At 47.1% G+C, this 16,030-nt stretch overlaps 1 protein-coding gene across 1 annotated transcript; it reads right to left on the bottom strand.

Moving 5' to 3' along the window:
• Window positions 1–3,156: 3,156 nt before the first annotated feature.
• rrp1 (ribosomal RNA processing 1) lies at window positions 3,157–14,080 on the bottom strand. The gene is made up of 16 exons (XM_030757362.1): window positions 13,687–14,080; window positions 13,143–13,225; window positions 13,000–13,057; window positions 12,798–12,883; window positions 11,958–12,019; window positions 11,315–11,444; window positions 9,956–10,020; window positions 9,630–9,826; window positions 9,235–9,332; window positions 8,847–8,944; window positions 8,675–8,694; window positions 8,440–8,577; window positions 5,884–7,043; window positions 5,640–5,810; window positions 4,241–4,307; window positions 3,157–3,463 (listed from the first exon to the last, which is right to left on the bottom strand). The coding sequence occupies exons 1-16, from the start codon at window positions 13,805–13,807 to the stop codon at window positions 3,252–3,254; spliced, it is 2,766 nt and encodes a 921-aa protein (XP_030613222.1). The 5' UTR covers window positions 13,808–14,080; the 3' UTR covers window positions 3,157–3,251.
• Window positions 14,081–16,030: the final 1,950 nt, after the last annotated feature.

Genomic DNA, 16,030 nt, shown 5'->3' with positions numbered 1-16,030 from the left:
AAACGTCTGGCGTCCTGGTGCAGCCACAATAACCTGGTACTGAACGCCCAGAAGACAGTGGAGATTATAGTGGACTTTAGGAAGCACACAGCCCCTCTACCCTCCATCATCCTGACTGACACCCCCATCACCACAGTGGACTCTTTTCGCTTCCTGGGAACTACCATCACCCAGGACCTCAAGTGGGAGCCCACCATCACCCCTGTCAGTCAAAAAGGCCCCAGCAGAGGATGTACTTCCTGCGGCAGTTGAAGAAATTCAACTTGCCAGCAAGGACCATGGTGCAGTTCTATACTGCCATCATTGAGTCCATCCTCACCTCCTCCATCACTGTGTGGTACGCTGGAGCCACCACTAGGGACAAACAGAGACTACAGCGCGTTGTGCACTCTGCTGAGAAGGTGATTGGCTGTAACCTCCCATCTCTCCAGGACCTGTACACCTCCAGGACACTGGGGCGTGCAGGTCGGATCACAGCCGACCACTCTCACCCTGGGCACAGACTTTTTGACCCTCTCCCCTCAGGCAGGAGGCTACGGTCCATACGGACCAGAACCTCCCGCCATAAGAACAGTTTCTTCCCCTCTGCTGTTGGACTCATGAACAATTACCCTAAGACTGTTACCACCACCCTCCACAAACGCTGATGACCCTATGTCTATGCACCTGTCTGTTTGCACTGATGTACATATTAGTGGAATATAGTCTACATTCTTTATCTTTTAATTAGTCTCTGCACTGTATATTTTGTAATTTTGTAATATTGTGCTATAGTTATAGCTCTATTATCTCTGTATATTTGCAATTGTATACTTGTATATTGTCTTATAGTTTTTATACTTATTTGTTTTTTTCTGTAAGCACGAAGTACCGCAGCAATTTCCTAATGCTGTGAACCTGTTCACCCATATGGCAATAAAAACCTTTTGATTCTGATTCTGATTCTGATCAGGGCTGAAAATGAGGAATCATCAAATCTGCAGTTCCTCTGGTGTCCAGCAGAGGCAGCAGTGAGTCAGTCCCCATAGACTCCCATGTTAAATAAATATATAATATATAAATAAATAAATATTTACAGCTGATACTGAAACTGCTTTGGTCTCTGTGGATAATTTCTCCCTTCATAACAGCTGTATGAGGGAGGGCATTTCTATAACTCACCTGTTTAAATAAAGTTCGCATTATTAGGGGCGTGGCCTCTTTGACTGACAGGTGGATGGTGAACAGGCGGCTGTAGCTGCTAGCTATCTGCTAGGCTTCCCCTCAGCTAACTGGAGTCCCTGAACTGGACGTCTGGACCGTGTTTGAGCTGTTGGAGCCTTTTAATGCAATTATCTGACCAATAATATGGCTGCTGTGGCTTCATTGGACTGACAGACCAAGAAGGAGGAGCTCCAGTTTGGGTACACAGTAGGTTTTTATTTGGATTTAAATGAGCAGGTATCTGTGAGTGTGCACACATTCATGCCTAAAAGTGAAAATGGGTGGAGTTTTATATGAACTTTAAGCAGCTTGGTTTGGGGCTGGTGGAGAACTGGAACAGCAAACAGTGGAGGAAACCCTGAAGGCTACTTCAACCAAACTGCTGATCCTGAACCAACCTGCCTGTTTTCACATATGAATCAAAGTTCCAGTTATCATATTCACACTGTTAGATGCAGGCGGCACACCTCCATCCTCTCCTTCACTCCGCCCAGCTGTTTGTGAGAGAAATCTGATCCCAGCTACTCACAGGGGGAGGAGCCAAAGGCGTCTTCATTCAAACTGCAGTTTGTTTGCTGGTGCTCCCAAAACTCCAGCAGGCAGAGAAGTGACTGAGCTTCAAATGAAGGTGAGCATCCTCCACCCTCCCTCACATCAGCCTGCAGCACACCTGTGCACTCCTGCTTCTCTTTGATGGGGACAGGAAATGACTGCTGGATCCTTAAAGGTGTTTCCTGTGTTTAAAACCCATCAGTGTGAAGATGCAGCAGCTGTGACTGTGTGTGTGTGTGTGTGTGTGTGTGTCTCTAAATGTGTGTGTTCTCCCGCCTTCTTTGATGTGCCATTTTTATTTTAGTTGGTTGCCATGGAGACATATTGAAGGCGACCTGCTCTGATGAATCCTGGTTTTATCTGATCACATCAGACTGACCTGTCTCCAAACAGCGCTGAGATTGAGGTTAACTTAAACCTTAAGTAGAATTTTCAGGTATCTGTACTTTCTACTCCTCATATTTCCAAACAGACTCGTTGCTTTAGGCCTAACATCTGAGGACAGTGTGTCCTCCATCACTCAGGATTATCCCCTACAAAGAGTTTACACACTGAAGGCTTAAAGTGGCTGGAACTGTTTTTGGTGCTTCAGCATCCAGCTGACACTACAGAACAAGCATAAAGGCAGTAACATGCTGCAGGTAATTTAAATGCATCATTTCTATGAGCCAACAAACATCAGCAAACACACAATCTGTTTGTGTGCAGTTTGTCAGCGTGTGAGCTGAAGGTCCAGCTGCTGTTTGAATGATAGAAGCTCAGAGAAGGAGGAAGCAGAGGTTCGATTTAAAGGGAAGAACCGTGACCTCTGATAACCTGGAAGTTTAAAGCTGACGTGTAAAGTATGTCCTCAGTATAAGACTGTAAATCAGATGGTGGATCTGTGCCTGATTCAGGGGATTCACCTTCATACCAGCTGTATGTATGAAGTTCCTGTCAGTGTGGGGACGGAAACCAGCAAAGATCAAACTCAGAAAATCTACTGGAGAAATTATTGATTCTGATCTCAGGTTCCTCCGCCTGCTGAATCCGCTGTAACCCGATTCTCCTCATCTTTGCGTGCAGGTGTGGAGGCAGCAGGAATCAGCTGTTTCTAAAATGATGTTTCTGATTCATTAGACTGAAAGTTTGTTTCATGTAATAATTTTACAGTAATGTAGATGAGGTTCAGCTGGAACATTCATCTTTTACAGAGCCCGTACTCTTTCACTTGGATCAGTACTTTTATCAGAGTATTTTGAATACAGCTGTACTACAGTACTGAGGGTACTTGTGCCAGCTCTGCCGGTCGACTCCTGAGGAGCTCTTCGCGGCTTCACGCTGGGATCTGAACAGCTCGTCCTTAAAATCGTTTTCGCTCAGCTGCTTCGATCGCAGAGACGAGTCGATGAACGTAAGTGGAAAAACGAGTAACTTTATTCGAGTCACTCAGAGATACAAACAGAATCTACTGAACATAAAAACACTTTCTTTCAGTCCATCACTGACGGCTCCGGTCAGAAAAAGTCTGACGCCACGGGTCGACATGTGGGCGTGGTCTGTGGGGCGCCGCCCTTCTTCTTGCGTATTGGCGTCTTTTTCATGGTGGCGTTCAGCGGGGTGGGCGGAGACTTCAACACACCAAACTTGGGTTTCTGCTGCGGGTCGAAGGGAACTCGCGACGAGCCGTCCGGACTCACCAGCAGGCTGCGATCCGTCTTCCTGAACTCTGCACCAATCAGAGGGAAGACAGTTCTGACATCACTGCGTTCTAAAACTCTGAGTGCACACCAACAAAACACCACCTGCAGAACCACCACCCGCCTCCATCACCACCTTCTTTATGAAGACTTTAATAATCGAAGGTGTTTATCTGGAAAAGTCATGACGAGGAACTCTGTCATGATTCCGGTCACGGAGGCGATCGGCTGCATCTCTGTCACTTCTTTAATTATTCAGGATTTTGTTGTGAAAAACTGAAACTTGAGCCCGCGTCTTTACAGGCCAGTAAAATACTGTTACCATGGCAGCAGGCCCAAATAATAATAATAATAATAATAATTCTTTAAACAGCAGATAAACACATGCTTTAATCATTCTGTGGTTCACAGTGAGAACGCGTTCTCCGTCATAACTCGAGAACGTTAAACAGCAAACGCCTCGAGGAGCGCAGCGGGAAACAATCAGAGCTGAACTGGACTCAAACTGGAAGTTTAAACTGAAGTGTCACTCTTTGCTGTTTCCTGTGAGCGGTCCCTGATCGGCCCACCAAACGAGGAACACAGCAGTCAGAGACTCTGGCATAAAAGAGCTGCATGAAGAACTTGATGTTCCCTCTACAGCGTCACTCAGCCGTTCATAACGAGCGAGCTTCAGTGATGTCATGACAGTGACAGCTGTTTGAACCGAGTCTTTTTAGAAAAACATTTTTCAGTGAACCTGAAGCATCAGGTGAGCCTCAAACCTTTAATATTTATAATAAATATAAAACTGATAAGTTTCTTACCAGCTGTTTTATTGTTCTTGAGGCCAAAGGTCACTTTCTTGGAGTCTGACTTTGGAGTTTGAAACTTCTGTGGAAGAAAAACGATTCCGTTACAGCAGATGATGAAATCCAGTAATCATTTCACTACAACAGCATCGTTTTCCCGCTCTGACATTCATATATGAACGATGGTAAATGGACGGGGATGTACTTGAGAACTTCATACAGCCTCATTTCACACACATACACACACACACACACCTGAGTGTTTCCTATCATTCACTCTGCTGAATCAGTGGAGCAGCCTGGGATCGAACCACCGAGACCTTCTCACCTCCTGAGCCACAGACACGTTCTGTGAGAAGTCCGTGAAACTAACGTTCCTGAATGTTCTGTAGTTTGGATTGATCTTGTTTACACAAAGATTAGATATTAGGGCTGCAACTAGCTATCTGAATACTATTGCACATGTGTGAAGCTCACCAGAGATAAGACAGGAAGACGTCTCACTCTGTTAAAAAAAAAAAAAAAAAAAAAATCAGTAATAGAAAACGACTATTATCGACAATTAAATTCGTCATTTTTATTGTCGATTACTGTCGACAGTGTCAACTAATCGTTGCAGCCCTATTAGATATATATTCTGAAAAGAACCAGAACCTAAAACTTCCTGTTCAGGTTCCCGCAGGCCTCCCTGTTGCTACTTTCCCACTGCCGAGGTTCCAGAGCCGGAGCCTTAAGCCGCTTAAGAACGGGCCCGCGTTCCCACCGCGTTTCTGTGAACTGCTCCTTTATGTATGAGTGTGGGCGGGTCCTCGTCTGGACACGGAAGCCGAAGTGCACAAACGTGGGAGAACACGCTCTCCTTTCTGTGCTGCAAATACGTTTTAGGGTCCAAACCAAACTACTGCAGCATCTGTGTGCAGCACAGAGGGAAACACAGACAGCGATTAGAGCAAGACGACAAGTACGCACTTTGTGTCCTTTTATCTGTGATATGAACTGATACAAAGCAGCAAGTTCAGCCTTAGAGCCCAACCTAATTCACAGCCGTGAAAATCGCTTCGCTTTTCTCATGTAATACACGTGTAATATGGTAGAAAACTTGATGTTCTGCTGCTTTCGGCACACGTTCCTGGTTCCAGACCAGCTAGTTTGCGGGGCCGGAATTGAACCCGTTTTTCGGCCGAGCACCGAGTGCTTCGGCGGTGGAAAACCCGCTGAGCGGTTCAAATTACGGCTCCGGCTTCCGGAACCCTGTTGGTGAGAAAGAGGCCTGAGCGACCTCAGCTTAGAACTGGAGGCCACTGATCAGCAACTGAATGAGTGGCTCACCCCCCTGTTAACCCTTTCAGCAGCTCTGACATCACACGCCGTTATGGTGAGTAGAAGCGTTTCCTGTGAGGTTTCCTCTGTTTACCTTCCTGCCGCTCGCCGGCGTGCTCGGGTTTCCTTTGATCTTCCAGAAGAGCGGCGTCGGCGGTTTGGCTTTGCTCTGAAACATGATGAAGGTGGATGGTGACCCTCCACTGCCCTGCTGCTTCTTCTTCTTCTGTGGCGTGTTGCTGCTCAGGGGCGTGGCCGTCTCGTCCTGAAACAGAGTATCGAGTTAGAAAGCGATCACCTCGCAGCGGCTCGACAGTTTCGCCTTATCGGACACTCACGTTTGTCCATCTGGGCTTTTTGGCGGCAGTCTCTTCTTCTGCTGCTGCTGCGAGGCCGTTTGCTGCCTGCAGCTCGTCGGCCTCAAACTCGAACACCACGGGAATCTTCCGCTTCTTCTTCTTCTTCACGGCAGCTTCTGTGTTAGAGTCCACCATGTCACCTGCCTCCAGCTGAGCGGCGTCCTGCTTCCTGCTCTTTTTCTTCTTCTTCGCTGGTGTCGTCCCAGCATTGGCCTCCTGGTGGCCCCCCTCCTCTGGAGCTTCTCGCTGATCCTTTTTCTTCTTCTGTGGTGTTTCAGCAGGTGTCGGGCTTGTTGTCGCTTCCTGTTTTCCTTTTTTCTTTGTCATCTTTTTGGCAAGCTGCGGCGCCTCAGCCGCCTGCTCTTCATCAGCTGTGATGCTCTTCTTCTTTGCTGGTGTTGCAGCACCACTTCCTGTGGCAGGCGTGTCATCAGTCTCTGAGCTCCCAACACTCACCGGTGCCTCTCCCTCAGCTGTCACCTTCTTCTTCTCTTTCTTCTTCGCAGGAATGGCAGCCTCACCCTCCGGTGGTGCTATTGTTTCTTCTGCCTCACAGCTTCCTGTGTCAGCCGCCACGCACTTCTTCTTCTTCTTCTTCTTCTCTGAAAGCTCCGGCTCGGCTGTGGGAGGAGTCTTAGCGTTTTTCTGTTTCTTCTTCTTTGGTTGGTCCTGGCGGTCAGGTTGTGTTGTAGCCTCAGAGTGCAGCGCCGTCTCTGTGACCTTTATGGTTCCTGCTGCTTCTTCTTCTTCAGCTGTTTGGATCTGCTCTGCGCTTCCATCGGCTTTCTTCTTCTTCCTCTTCTTCTTCTTCTTTGCAGGTGCTGTAGCGTCGCTCTCAGGTGGCGGCGCTGCTGTCACTTTTTTTCCAAACACCTCGCAGGTTCCTGTGTCAACGATCACGGACGACTTCTTCTCTGATATTGGAGCGCCTGCTGGCTCTGAGGTGGGAGGAGCCTCATTCTTCTTCTTGGGTTGGTCCTTGTGGTCTGTGTCTGTGGCCTTTAGCGCCTGTGCTGCTTCTTCTTCGTGAGCTGATTGGATCTGTTCTGGCTGCTCTTTTTTCTTCTTCTTTTTCTTCTTCTTCTTCTTTTTGTTTTCAGCGGTCACGTCTGCAGCGTCCTCCTCCTCCTTTTTCTTCCCTGAGGAGGCAGAAACACAGATCGTCACTCTGCACTGAAACCCATCACGTTACGTTTCTGCTCGATCTGAAACTCGAGTCCCGCCCCTGCCAAACCACACGGGTCAGACTGCTGAGATCGGCCCGTCACATCAGGGAGCAAATCTGTGACTGAGTGGAGCTCTGCATGTTTGCTCTGCAGGTCCAGACTAGGGCTGCAACGATTAGTCGATGTTGTCGACAATAAAAATAGTTGATGATGAATTTAATTGTGTAAGTCTTTTTTTGTTTTTTTTATTACTGATTTTTTTTTTTTTTAACAGAGTGAGACGTTTTCCTGTCCTATCTCTGGTGAGCTTCGCACATGTGCAATAGCATTCAGCGCCATGTTTAGTCATGGCGGCTGCTGGTGAAACTGTGCCAACTTTGTTTTACAGGGAAGAAAAAGTAATATTTATTTTTTAATGATTGGAAAAATGGACCGTTAAATTTATATCAGCAGCAAACCTGATTAAACTTTCTGAATGAAGTATCCATCTGAAGTGTTACTACCACATTTTAAATAACCTTATGCTAAATGTAAAAGCCGAGAGCTAAATAAGTGCCACTTCATAATTATGTGATTCATAATCCGATTAGTCGACTAATCGTTTCAATGACGATGACTAATCGACTATCAAAATAGTCGTTAGTTGCAGCCCTGCTGCAGACCGACCTCCAGATCACATCAAGGTTCTGTTAATATCTATATAATATGTGAGAACCGAGAACCTGAGCCGCAGCTCCATCACAGGCGTCTGACTGAATGAAGGGACGTTTACAAAATTCACATCAGAACCAACAGGAAGTGTTTCAGCTCAGGTGGGTCACCGACCCAGCAAAGTTACCATGGAAACCAACTGAAACTCTCTGCTAAACAAGCCCCGCCCCCAGCAGACGTTCAGCTGACGTCTCACAAACGTGTCGCTGTGCAAACTCCGAATCACTGACATCACTCAGGTCCCGCCCACCAGACAAACCAACAACAATGACGTCACTGCTGACAGCGACGTTTCCACTGTGAGGCGAACCGAAGCAGCAACACTTTGGTTCAGTCAGAGAGCTGAAGGTTCGCTGCCTCTGATTAAACCTGTTCTAAATCTGCATCATCAGAGCGTCAAAGACGCAAACACGAGGAGGACGCTCTTCATAAACTGGTTTCTGTGTGCTGGTTTTACTGGTGCAGCTAAATGACTCTGTGGCTCCCGGTCTGAGCTCAGTTAAACCTCAGCGGAATACCGGGAACGCTGCACGTACAGAAACACTCGCAGGACGCTCCGCCCTACATTCAACTGCAGCAACACGTCAACAACTCAACAAATCCATCAATGCTTCAATAATCAGCACCGGCACCCCCTGCTGGACATGAAGGTCCTTACCTTTCTTCACTGCTGGCCCCGCCTCCACACCCTCCTCCGTGTGACGTCTCCGCCGCTTCATCCTCTTCCTGCTGGCGAACATGTCGTCGTCCTCATCCGTGGAGACCTCCTCCGGGTACTCATCCTGAGGAAAGATCCCTAAGAGGAGGAGCAGATGGGGTCAAAGGTCAGAAAGTAATCCTGTGTTTGGAGATGTGTGAATGACAGAGGTGGAGGAGTGGTGGAGGGCTCGTACCTTCACTCAGGTCCCGCAGTCTGAGAGTCAGCGCCACCAGAGCAGGGACAGAAGAAAAAAAGTGTTAGTTTGGGTTCGAGCAGAAGAAGAACTTCCCTGCAAACATTCAGCCCTGCAGGCTCCGCCCGTTCCACCCTCGACCCTGAACTCTGACCTCAGCGCTCGTACTCACATCTTTATGATCTTGTAGAGTCGCTGTCTGTTGGGACCCGGAGTGCCGCTCTGACTGGAGAACTCCAACAGTTTGTCTGCCAGCGCGCAGTAATCGAACTACACAGACAGGAAGTGCAGTCAGACAGGAAGTAAAGAATCGGAGCAGCTCGCTCCTGAGATTCAGAGGCAGAAAATGAGTTAACGAGGGTGATCAGTGTTCCCCTCGTTCCTCAGAGAACATCGATGGATGCAGCTGCAGCAAACCAACGAAGCAGGAAACAAACTGGGTTTAACCCCAGCTTAAGCTCAGAGCAGTGGAGAAGGACCCCTCAGCTTCCCTTTAACATCCACACATAAAAAAAACTGATCAGTATTTAAAGAATTACAAAAGAAGCTCAGGCCGTCACCTGCAGCACCGGCCCCACGTCTTCATCGTACGGTGAATCTGAGTCCAAGTTCTCCAAGTGAAGAAACTCCTCCTCCTCCTCTTGGTCAGATTTTTTTCCTGGAAGAATAAAAAGGTTCCATCAGAGTTTGTTTAAAGCCTCAGTGAGGCGGATTTTAGAAGATCTCATTTGATCTGAGACGAGCTGAGGAGACCACAGGGCACCAGTTAAAGCTCATCGGGTTTTGATGAGATCCTGCTGTGGTCCAGAGGCCGGCAGGTTCCTACAGCAGCAGCTGTCAGAGAAGCTCTGACTCCTCCTGCTGGGCTTCACTTCAAGCTAACTGGTTAAAGTGGAACAAAGGTGCAGCAGATCAGGATCTGCAGCTTCCTGCACGTTGTTCTGCACACACTCACCGTTGACCTGCTTCTTCCCTCCTTCCATCTTCCTCGTTTCACCCTCTCCTGACTCTTCGTCGTCCTCATCAGAGGCCTGTCCCGAGTCCGAGTCCTCGGCTGTCTTCATCTCCTTCATCAGGTCCTCGATGGCAAAGGGAGCCTGGTCAATGATGGTGGTGAAGACGCTGCTGCAGATACTGCTGAACAGAGTCCGACTGCAGAGACGGAGGAGGAGGAGTTGTGAGAAGGTTGAGAGAAGAAAGGTTTTAAAGAGGGGCCACAGATCCTGCTGTGACGCCTTTAAACTGAAGCTGAAACGAGCTCGTCTGAGCTGACGGACTCACTCTTTGGTTCTCGCTGCTGTTCTGCAGAACGGCTCGACGAAGGTCAGGTTCTGATCGGCGGTGAGCTGTTGATGGGAACACAGAAACTCGTTAATGAGCCGCACGTGTCAGAGCTCTCCTGCTTCCTGTCTAACAGCAGGAGTCCAGGAGCAGATGTTCCTGTTACAGATGTTTCCATCTCACCACAGCTTCTCAGTCAGCTGCTGCGTTCCTGATTACTTACTGTGATTAAGCTGCTGTTAGACTCATTATTAAACCAGTGAGAGCAGCACAGGGCTGCGTTCTCAGCAAAGACAAGTCTGCTCTGCCCCAGCAGGGGGCAGCGTTTCTCCAGTTCCTGCTGAAATGTTTCACATATGTGCTGCTGCTAAGTATGCATTAAGACAAGCTTGCTCAAAATACCCGGATGTGTTCTCGCTCCGCCCCTTTTATCGAGTCTGCATTGGTGGTGACTTGTGTGGACTTGGTGCAGCAAAGTATCCCAGAATGGATTTCGAACAAAACTCAAAACTGAGAGTAAATTTTGAAATTTTACTGCTTCTGTGACACAAAACAGACTTTTACAGTGTTTTCAGGCGAGAATGTAGATGTGTAAACGTCAAATATCTCCTCAGTTTATCAAGATATTGATTGAATTCAAATGTGCTCCGACGTTTTCGGAGATGTCCGTTCCGCTGCTCTAACAGCAGCTGTCGGCCGAACGACGGTCGCTGTATGCGGGGAGAACGCCAGACTGCCAGCACATCGTTTTCAGAACTCCCACTGATATTCACTGCTGGGTGGAAATTAAACAGATATAATACACTCAGATTATCTCTAACGGCTGATGTTTGGTTTATTTCGGCGTTTCATTTGTTCCTGTGCAAATCAATAAAACTGATATTAAAATATTTTACTCAGGAAGGAACACGAGAGCCTTTTCACCGGGAATGGGAACATCGCATCGGCACGCTGATGCTGTTCATGGAGATCGTGAAGACTGATGAAAAGGCCTGCTCCAGAAATGATCAAATTATATGTTTTAAAGTGTTAATATTTATTTGACTGTATTCTAAACAAATGTCTGTTGTAAGTGGTGGAAGTGTTCTGGAGTAAAAATAATATAATTTTAATATTTGACCTGTTTTTGTAAAGTAAGCAGCAGAGCTGTGTATACATGTTATACATGTATAATGTTTTTATTCAGAGATGAAGTTTTTAAAACAAAGCAGTCAGTAAATTTAAGCTGGAAGGCGACAGAAACACTGGAGCTGCTGTACCGTAACGGCTTGTGTGATAAAGGTCTGCAGTGATGTCACTGTGACCTCACAGACTCCTTCAGTCAGCATTAAGCACCACCACATGCCCCTCCTCCTTTACCTCTGCGGCTCCCACAGTTGCCAGCTCGGTCAGGTAGAGGTCGAGGACGTGGAGCTGCAGGCCGCTCGGCGCCGCGTCGTCGCTCTGCAGGAGCTGAGCCGTCAGCAGCTCCAGGAACTGGGACACCACGCTGGGGAGACAGGAAGCAGGAAACAGTCACTGCAGAGTCAGAGCAAACCAGCCTGGACCAATGCTTCCTTTCCATTAGCACCTATTCAGCACAGCTCAACTCGGCACCATTTCTAGGCTTGTCCATTAGTACCCGGTACTTTTTTAGTACCCAGCACTTTTGTAGTACCCACTCAGCCAGAGAAAATGAACAGAACAGCATACCACTGATTGGCCAGGGAGTGTCGTCACCGGCTGAGTCATGAGAGTGACTCCTTCACCAAAATCAACCGCACCATTTTTAAAACCCAACAACAAAACGGAGGCACGCACACCGAGTGGTCGAACGAGGAGGTGCAGACGCTTCTGTGCTTCGTGTCAGGCGAGACATAAGAACATGTATCAGGACGTCTCCAAGCTGTATCGGCTCCACCCACACTGAGGTGCTGCTTAATTGTAATGGAAACAAAACAAGACGGAGCTGCGCTGAGTGGGTTTTGGTGGAAAAGAGGCATAAAAGCTGCTTCATCGTTACCTGCTGTCCCAGCTCCTCCTCCTCAGCACCTCCAGCGCCTGTCTGACCATGAAGCGAACGAGCTGGAAGAGAGAGAGGAAACATCATCAGAAAACAAACACACCACCCGCACACGCCTCTGCAGACAAACCCAGGCTCCAGCTTCCAGGAAGTCCCGCACCAACAGTGAATTCAGGATGTATCCCAGTTCAGGGGCTGCATCCTTCCAAGGCCGCATTTTCATGCCGATTACGTCACAGCCAGGCGACGAAACCCGCCCCAGATCGAAGGCTCCGTATTTATCAAGATATCGCTTAATTATTAAAGTGCTCCGATGTTTTCGGAGATGTCCGTTCCTGCCGCTGTCAGCTGAGCGGGCAGATTTCACGCCAAAGCATAAATCTCCAACGAGCTGCTGTCGACTCCTGACACTCAGCACAGGACGGGAACACCGAGGTGTGGAAAAAAACAGGTGAGGAGCTGTGATGTAACCCATAAGCTGACCATCAGCTGTCTGACTGATCGACCTGTGAATCAGTCGCCAGGAGGAAGTCACTGACGCCGCGACAGAATCAGATGTTGGCAATGACACAGATCCAATCAGGAGCTAATGAAGCGTGTGGAAATCTTTGGAAAACTCATACTGGTAACAAATCCTGGAGATGATCTTATCGAAGTGCAGGTGGTCTGATCTACCTGAGGACCATCGTGAACATGCGTGAGTGTGTCCTAAAGAAAACAGGAAGCTCTCCTGCTGGGAGTGCTGGATCAGAGCTCCAGAGGGCAGTACAGCTCCTCTCAGATGTCGTTACCACGGTCACACCTGTCGTCACCTCCTGGGTGGCGGCAGGTGAAACTCACCTGGAAGAACTTGTCCATCCTCAGTTGGTCAATGCCGGTCCACTCCCTCTTCATCGTCTGCAGGAAGCTCTGGAGGTAGGACAGCTCTGTAGGAGACAACATCATCATCATCATCACCACCACCATCATCATCATCATCAGTACCATCACCATGAGGGTGCAGCAGGGATGGGTGTGTGTGCGTGTGTGTGTGTGTTCGTACGCTGCTCTGTGGTGTGGAAGCCATGGATCAGGGTGGATATCTGCCTGGAGAGCTCCTCCTGAAAGAACAACAGAACATTAGAACCTCACAGATGTTCCACAGCAGCACGTGACCCTGAGCAGAGGGGGGAGGGGGGGTGTTACCTGCAGCAGAGGCTTGTCCTGCATCCAGAGGCAGTAGAAGAGCCCCTTCCACAGTTTGAGCAACTCCTCACCTGAGAACACAGCTGGACACAGACACACGTCATCGTCCAACTGTTTTACTCACACACACACACACACACACACACACACAGACACACACACAGAGACACACACAGAGACACACACAGAGACACACACACACAGACACAGACACACACACACACACACACACAGACACACACACACACACACAGACACACACACACACACATACATACATACAGACACACACACACACACACACACACACACACACACACACATACACACACACACACACACACACACACAGACACACACACACAGACACACACACACACACAGACACACACACACAGACAGACAGACAGACAGACACACACACACACACACACACACACACACACAGACACACAGACAGACAGACAGACAGACAGAAAGAGCCTCGTGCCGGGCTCACCTGGAGGCTGCCGTTAGCCTCTAGGCTAACGCTGAGCTCGCTCACCTTGCTGTGACCTCACGCTGATGTACTTCCGCAGCTTCTTCATGGCTCGGGTCCGGACGGGTCTCTCGTTGGAGGCTAACCTCTGCGCGAGCTGCACCTCTGCCTGCTGATCCGCCGCCATCGCGTTTCTCTCTGACCGGCTCACGTGGACGCTTCCCACGTTTGTGCCTGGCGCGCGCTGATGATGTCACATGCGCGTTGGGCGTTGTTTTTCCTTTTTTTTTTTTTTTAAACTTTATTAAAATCACAGCACTTCAACGGACACCCCCCACCCCCACACACACGAAAAATCATGCTTATTAACTTTCGGCCCCGTTTACACGAGAACGAGCCCGTGGAAACGGTGTTTTCCGTTTCCGTTTTCCAAAAGTAGCGCGTTCACGCGGAAACCTTAGAAAAACGATCGCCGTTCACGCAAAACGTTGAAACGCTGTAGTTCCCATGCATGGCCACAAGTCGGCGGTGTGTGTTTAGGAGTCGCAACCGAAGTGCGCATGTGCCAGTACCTCCCGTCTTTAGGGACTCAAAACGTTACTTTTGTTAACGGGGCCGAAAATATAAATAAATAAATAGAAAAATAAAAACATAAAAAAAACTTCTGATTAATTTTAAACCGGAAATATGTCCTAAACAACTGTGCAAAAAATTTAAACTGTGAAGAAGCATTTAAAATTTAAAATACATTAATAACAGCAAAACGTTATAGAAATACAAACCTGTCAGTTCACACAGAAACATGATGCAAAGAAAAAGCTCTAAAAGTACAAAACATGGACAAAAAAAGATAAACACAAAATGTGCTGTGGATGAAGGTGGAACACATTCACAGGATCAATGTCGGATGGATGGATGGATGGATGAAAGCTGGTGTGAAGGAGCTGAGCTGTGAGCAGCTCTGAAGCTTCATGTTTCATCTGATGCTCTGCAGGAGACAAACTCAGGGACGGGTTTACAGTCTGAGCAGAGACTCTGAGGAGCTTCAGCTCTCACAGAGATCCTGCAGGTCAGAGGTCAAAGACACCCTGATGCATGAACAAATGAATTTAATCAGACAAAAATCAGTGATGTGAATCATGTTCACCTGATTTATTACATGATTTATTAGCCTGAAATCCTACTTAAGGAGCACATGTTGTGTAATCCAGATTTATTACCTGAACATTCTCATTGTGTAAAATGACACAAGCTGTTATTGGATCATAATTATTGGGTTATTGATGTGTATTTTTCTTTCATGCTGCAGCTGTTGATGATTTTAAGTAATTACGTACTGCTCTCTAATGTGATCTGTAATCATTTTATGAATTATAAATTAATTTAAGCAACCAAAGCTATAAATAAAGAGAGGTCAAATATTTGCACCCAAAGTGAAGTTAAAGCAGCACGACACAGAAACACTTCTGAAAGGACATTTGATTCAGTTCAGTTCAGTTTTATTTATAAAGCACCAAATCACAGCAACCAGTCACCACAAGGTGCATTATGATAAAGACCCTACAATCATTACAATCATTACAATCATTACAGACAAGCTTTATTGTACTTTATTGCAGCAGAAGTGGAGACAGCTCAGAATAATCCTTCTTTATCTGATTCTAGGCCTCGGTGCACAGTCACCCCTCACATCATCCTTTGCCTGAAACAGGACCCTTTAGCTCCTTCCCCTTTACATTTCCAACTTTGTTCTGATTCGCTGCAGCTCACAAACAGAAGGTTAGTTTGGGGAGGTGGGCGGGACTATCTTTCTATGACAGAGCAGGCTGAGCTTTGGGCTCACGGTGATTCCTCACGTGCTGATCTGCTGCTTTTTAGATTAATATAAACGACTTTAACAACTGAAGCTTCAGAAAAACTCTTAAAGATTTATTAAATGATTCATCTGTACAACAATCAGCATATTCAAACATAAATAACTGGAAATCAAACAGACACAGAAAAAAAACACAAAATGCTTCAACTGTGAGAAAAATATCCACAAATATCAAATTAATTAATTAATTATTAATTATACAATTAATTACAATTAATTATAAATTTAATAAATAGATTTGCATAAAATCCCCCGAATAAAAATATCAGAATTAATAAAACATAAAAATACACAAACTAAAGGAGAATAAAGACTTGGTGCTGAACATGTGGAGAGCTGAAGGGATGAACATCTGGACTGATGAAGCAGCTGTGAGCTGATGCTCTCTCCCGGATGCCGAGGCTGGTTTCTATAATAACACCTTCACACAGAGGATCCAGAGGTTCACTGAGACGAAGCTTCTCTGCAGCTTTAAAGTTGGTTCTTTAATTTCTGATGTTTTCCAGAAGTCATTCCCAGATGTGGGATAATGTT

Source organism: Archocentrus centrarchus, chromosome 21, assembly GCF_007364275.1.
Source record: "Archocentrus centrarchus isolate MPI-CPG fArcCen1 chromosome 21, fArcCen1, whole genome shotgun sequence".
Classification (NCBI taxonomy): Eukaryota; Metazoa; Chordata; class Actinopteri; order Cichliformes; family Cichlidae; genus Archocentrus; species Archocentrus centrarchus.
Note: the sequence above shows the minus strand (reverse complement) of the source record. Positions and strands in the feature narration are given on the sequence as shown.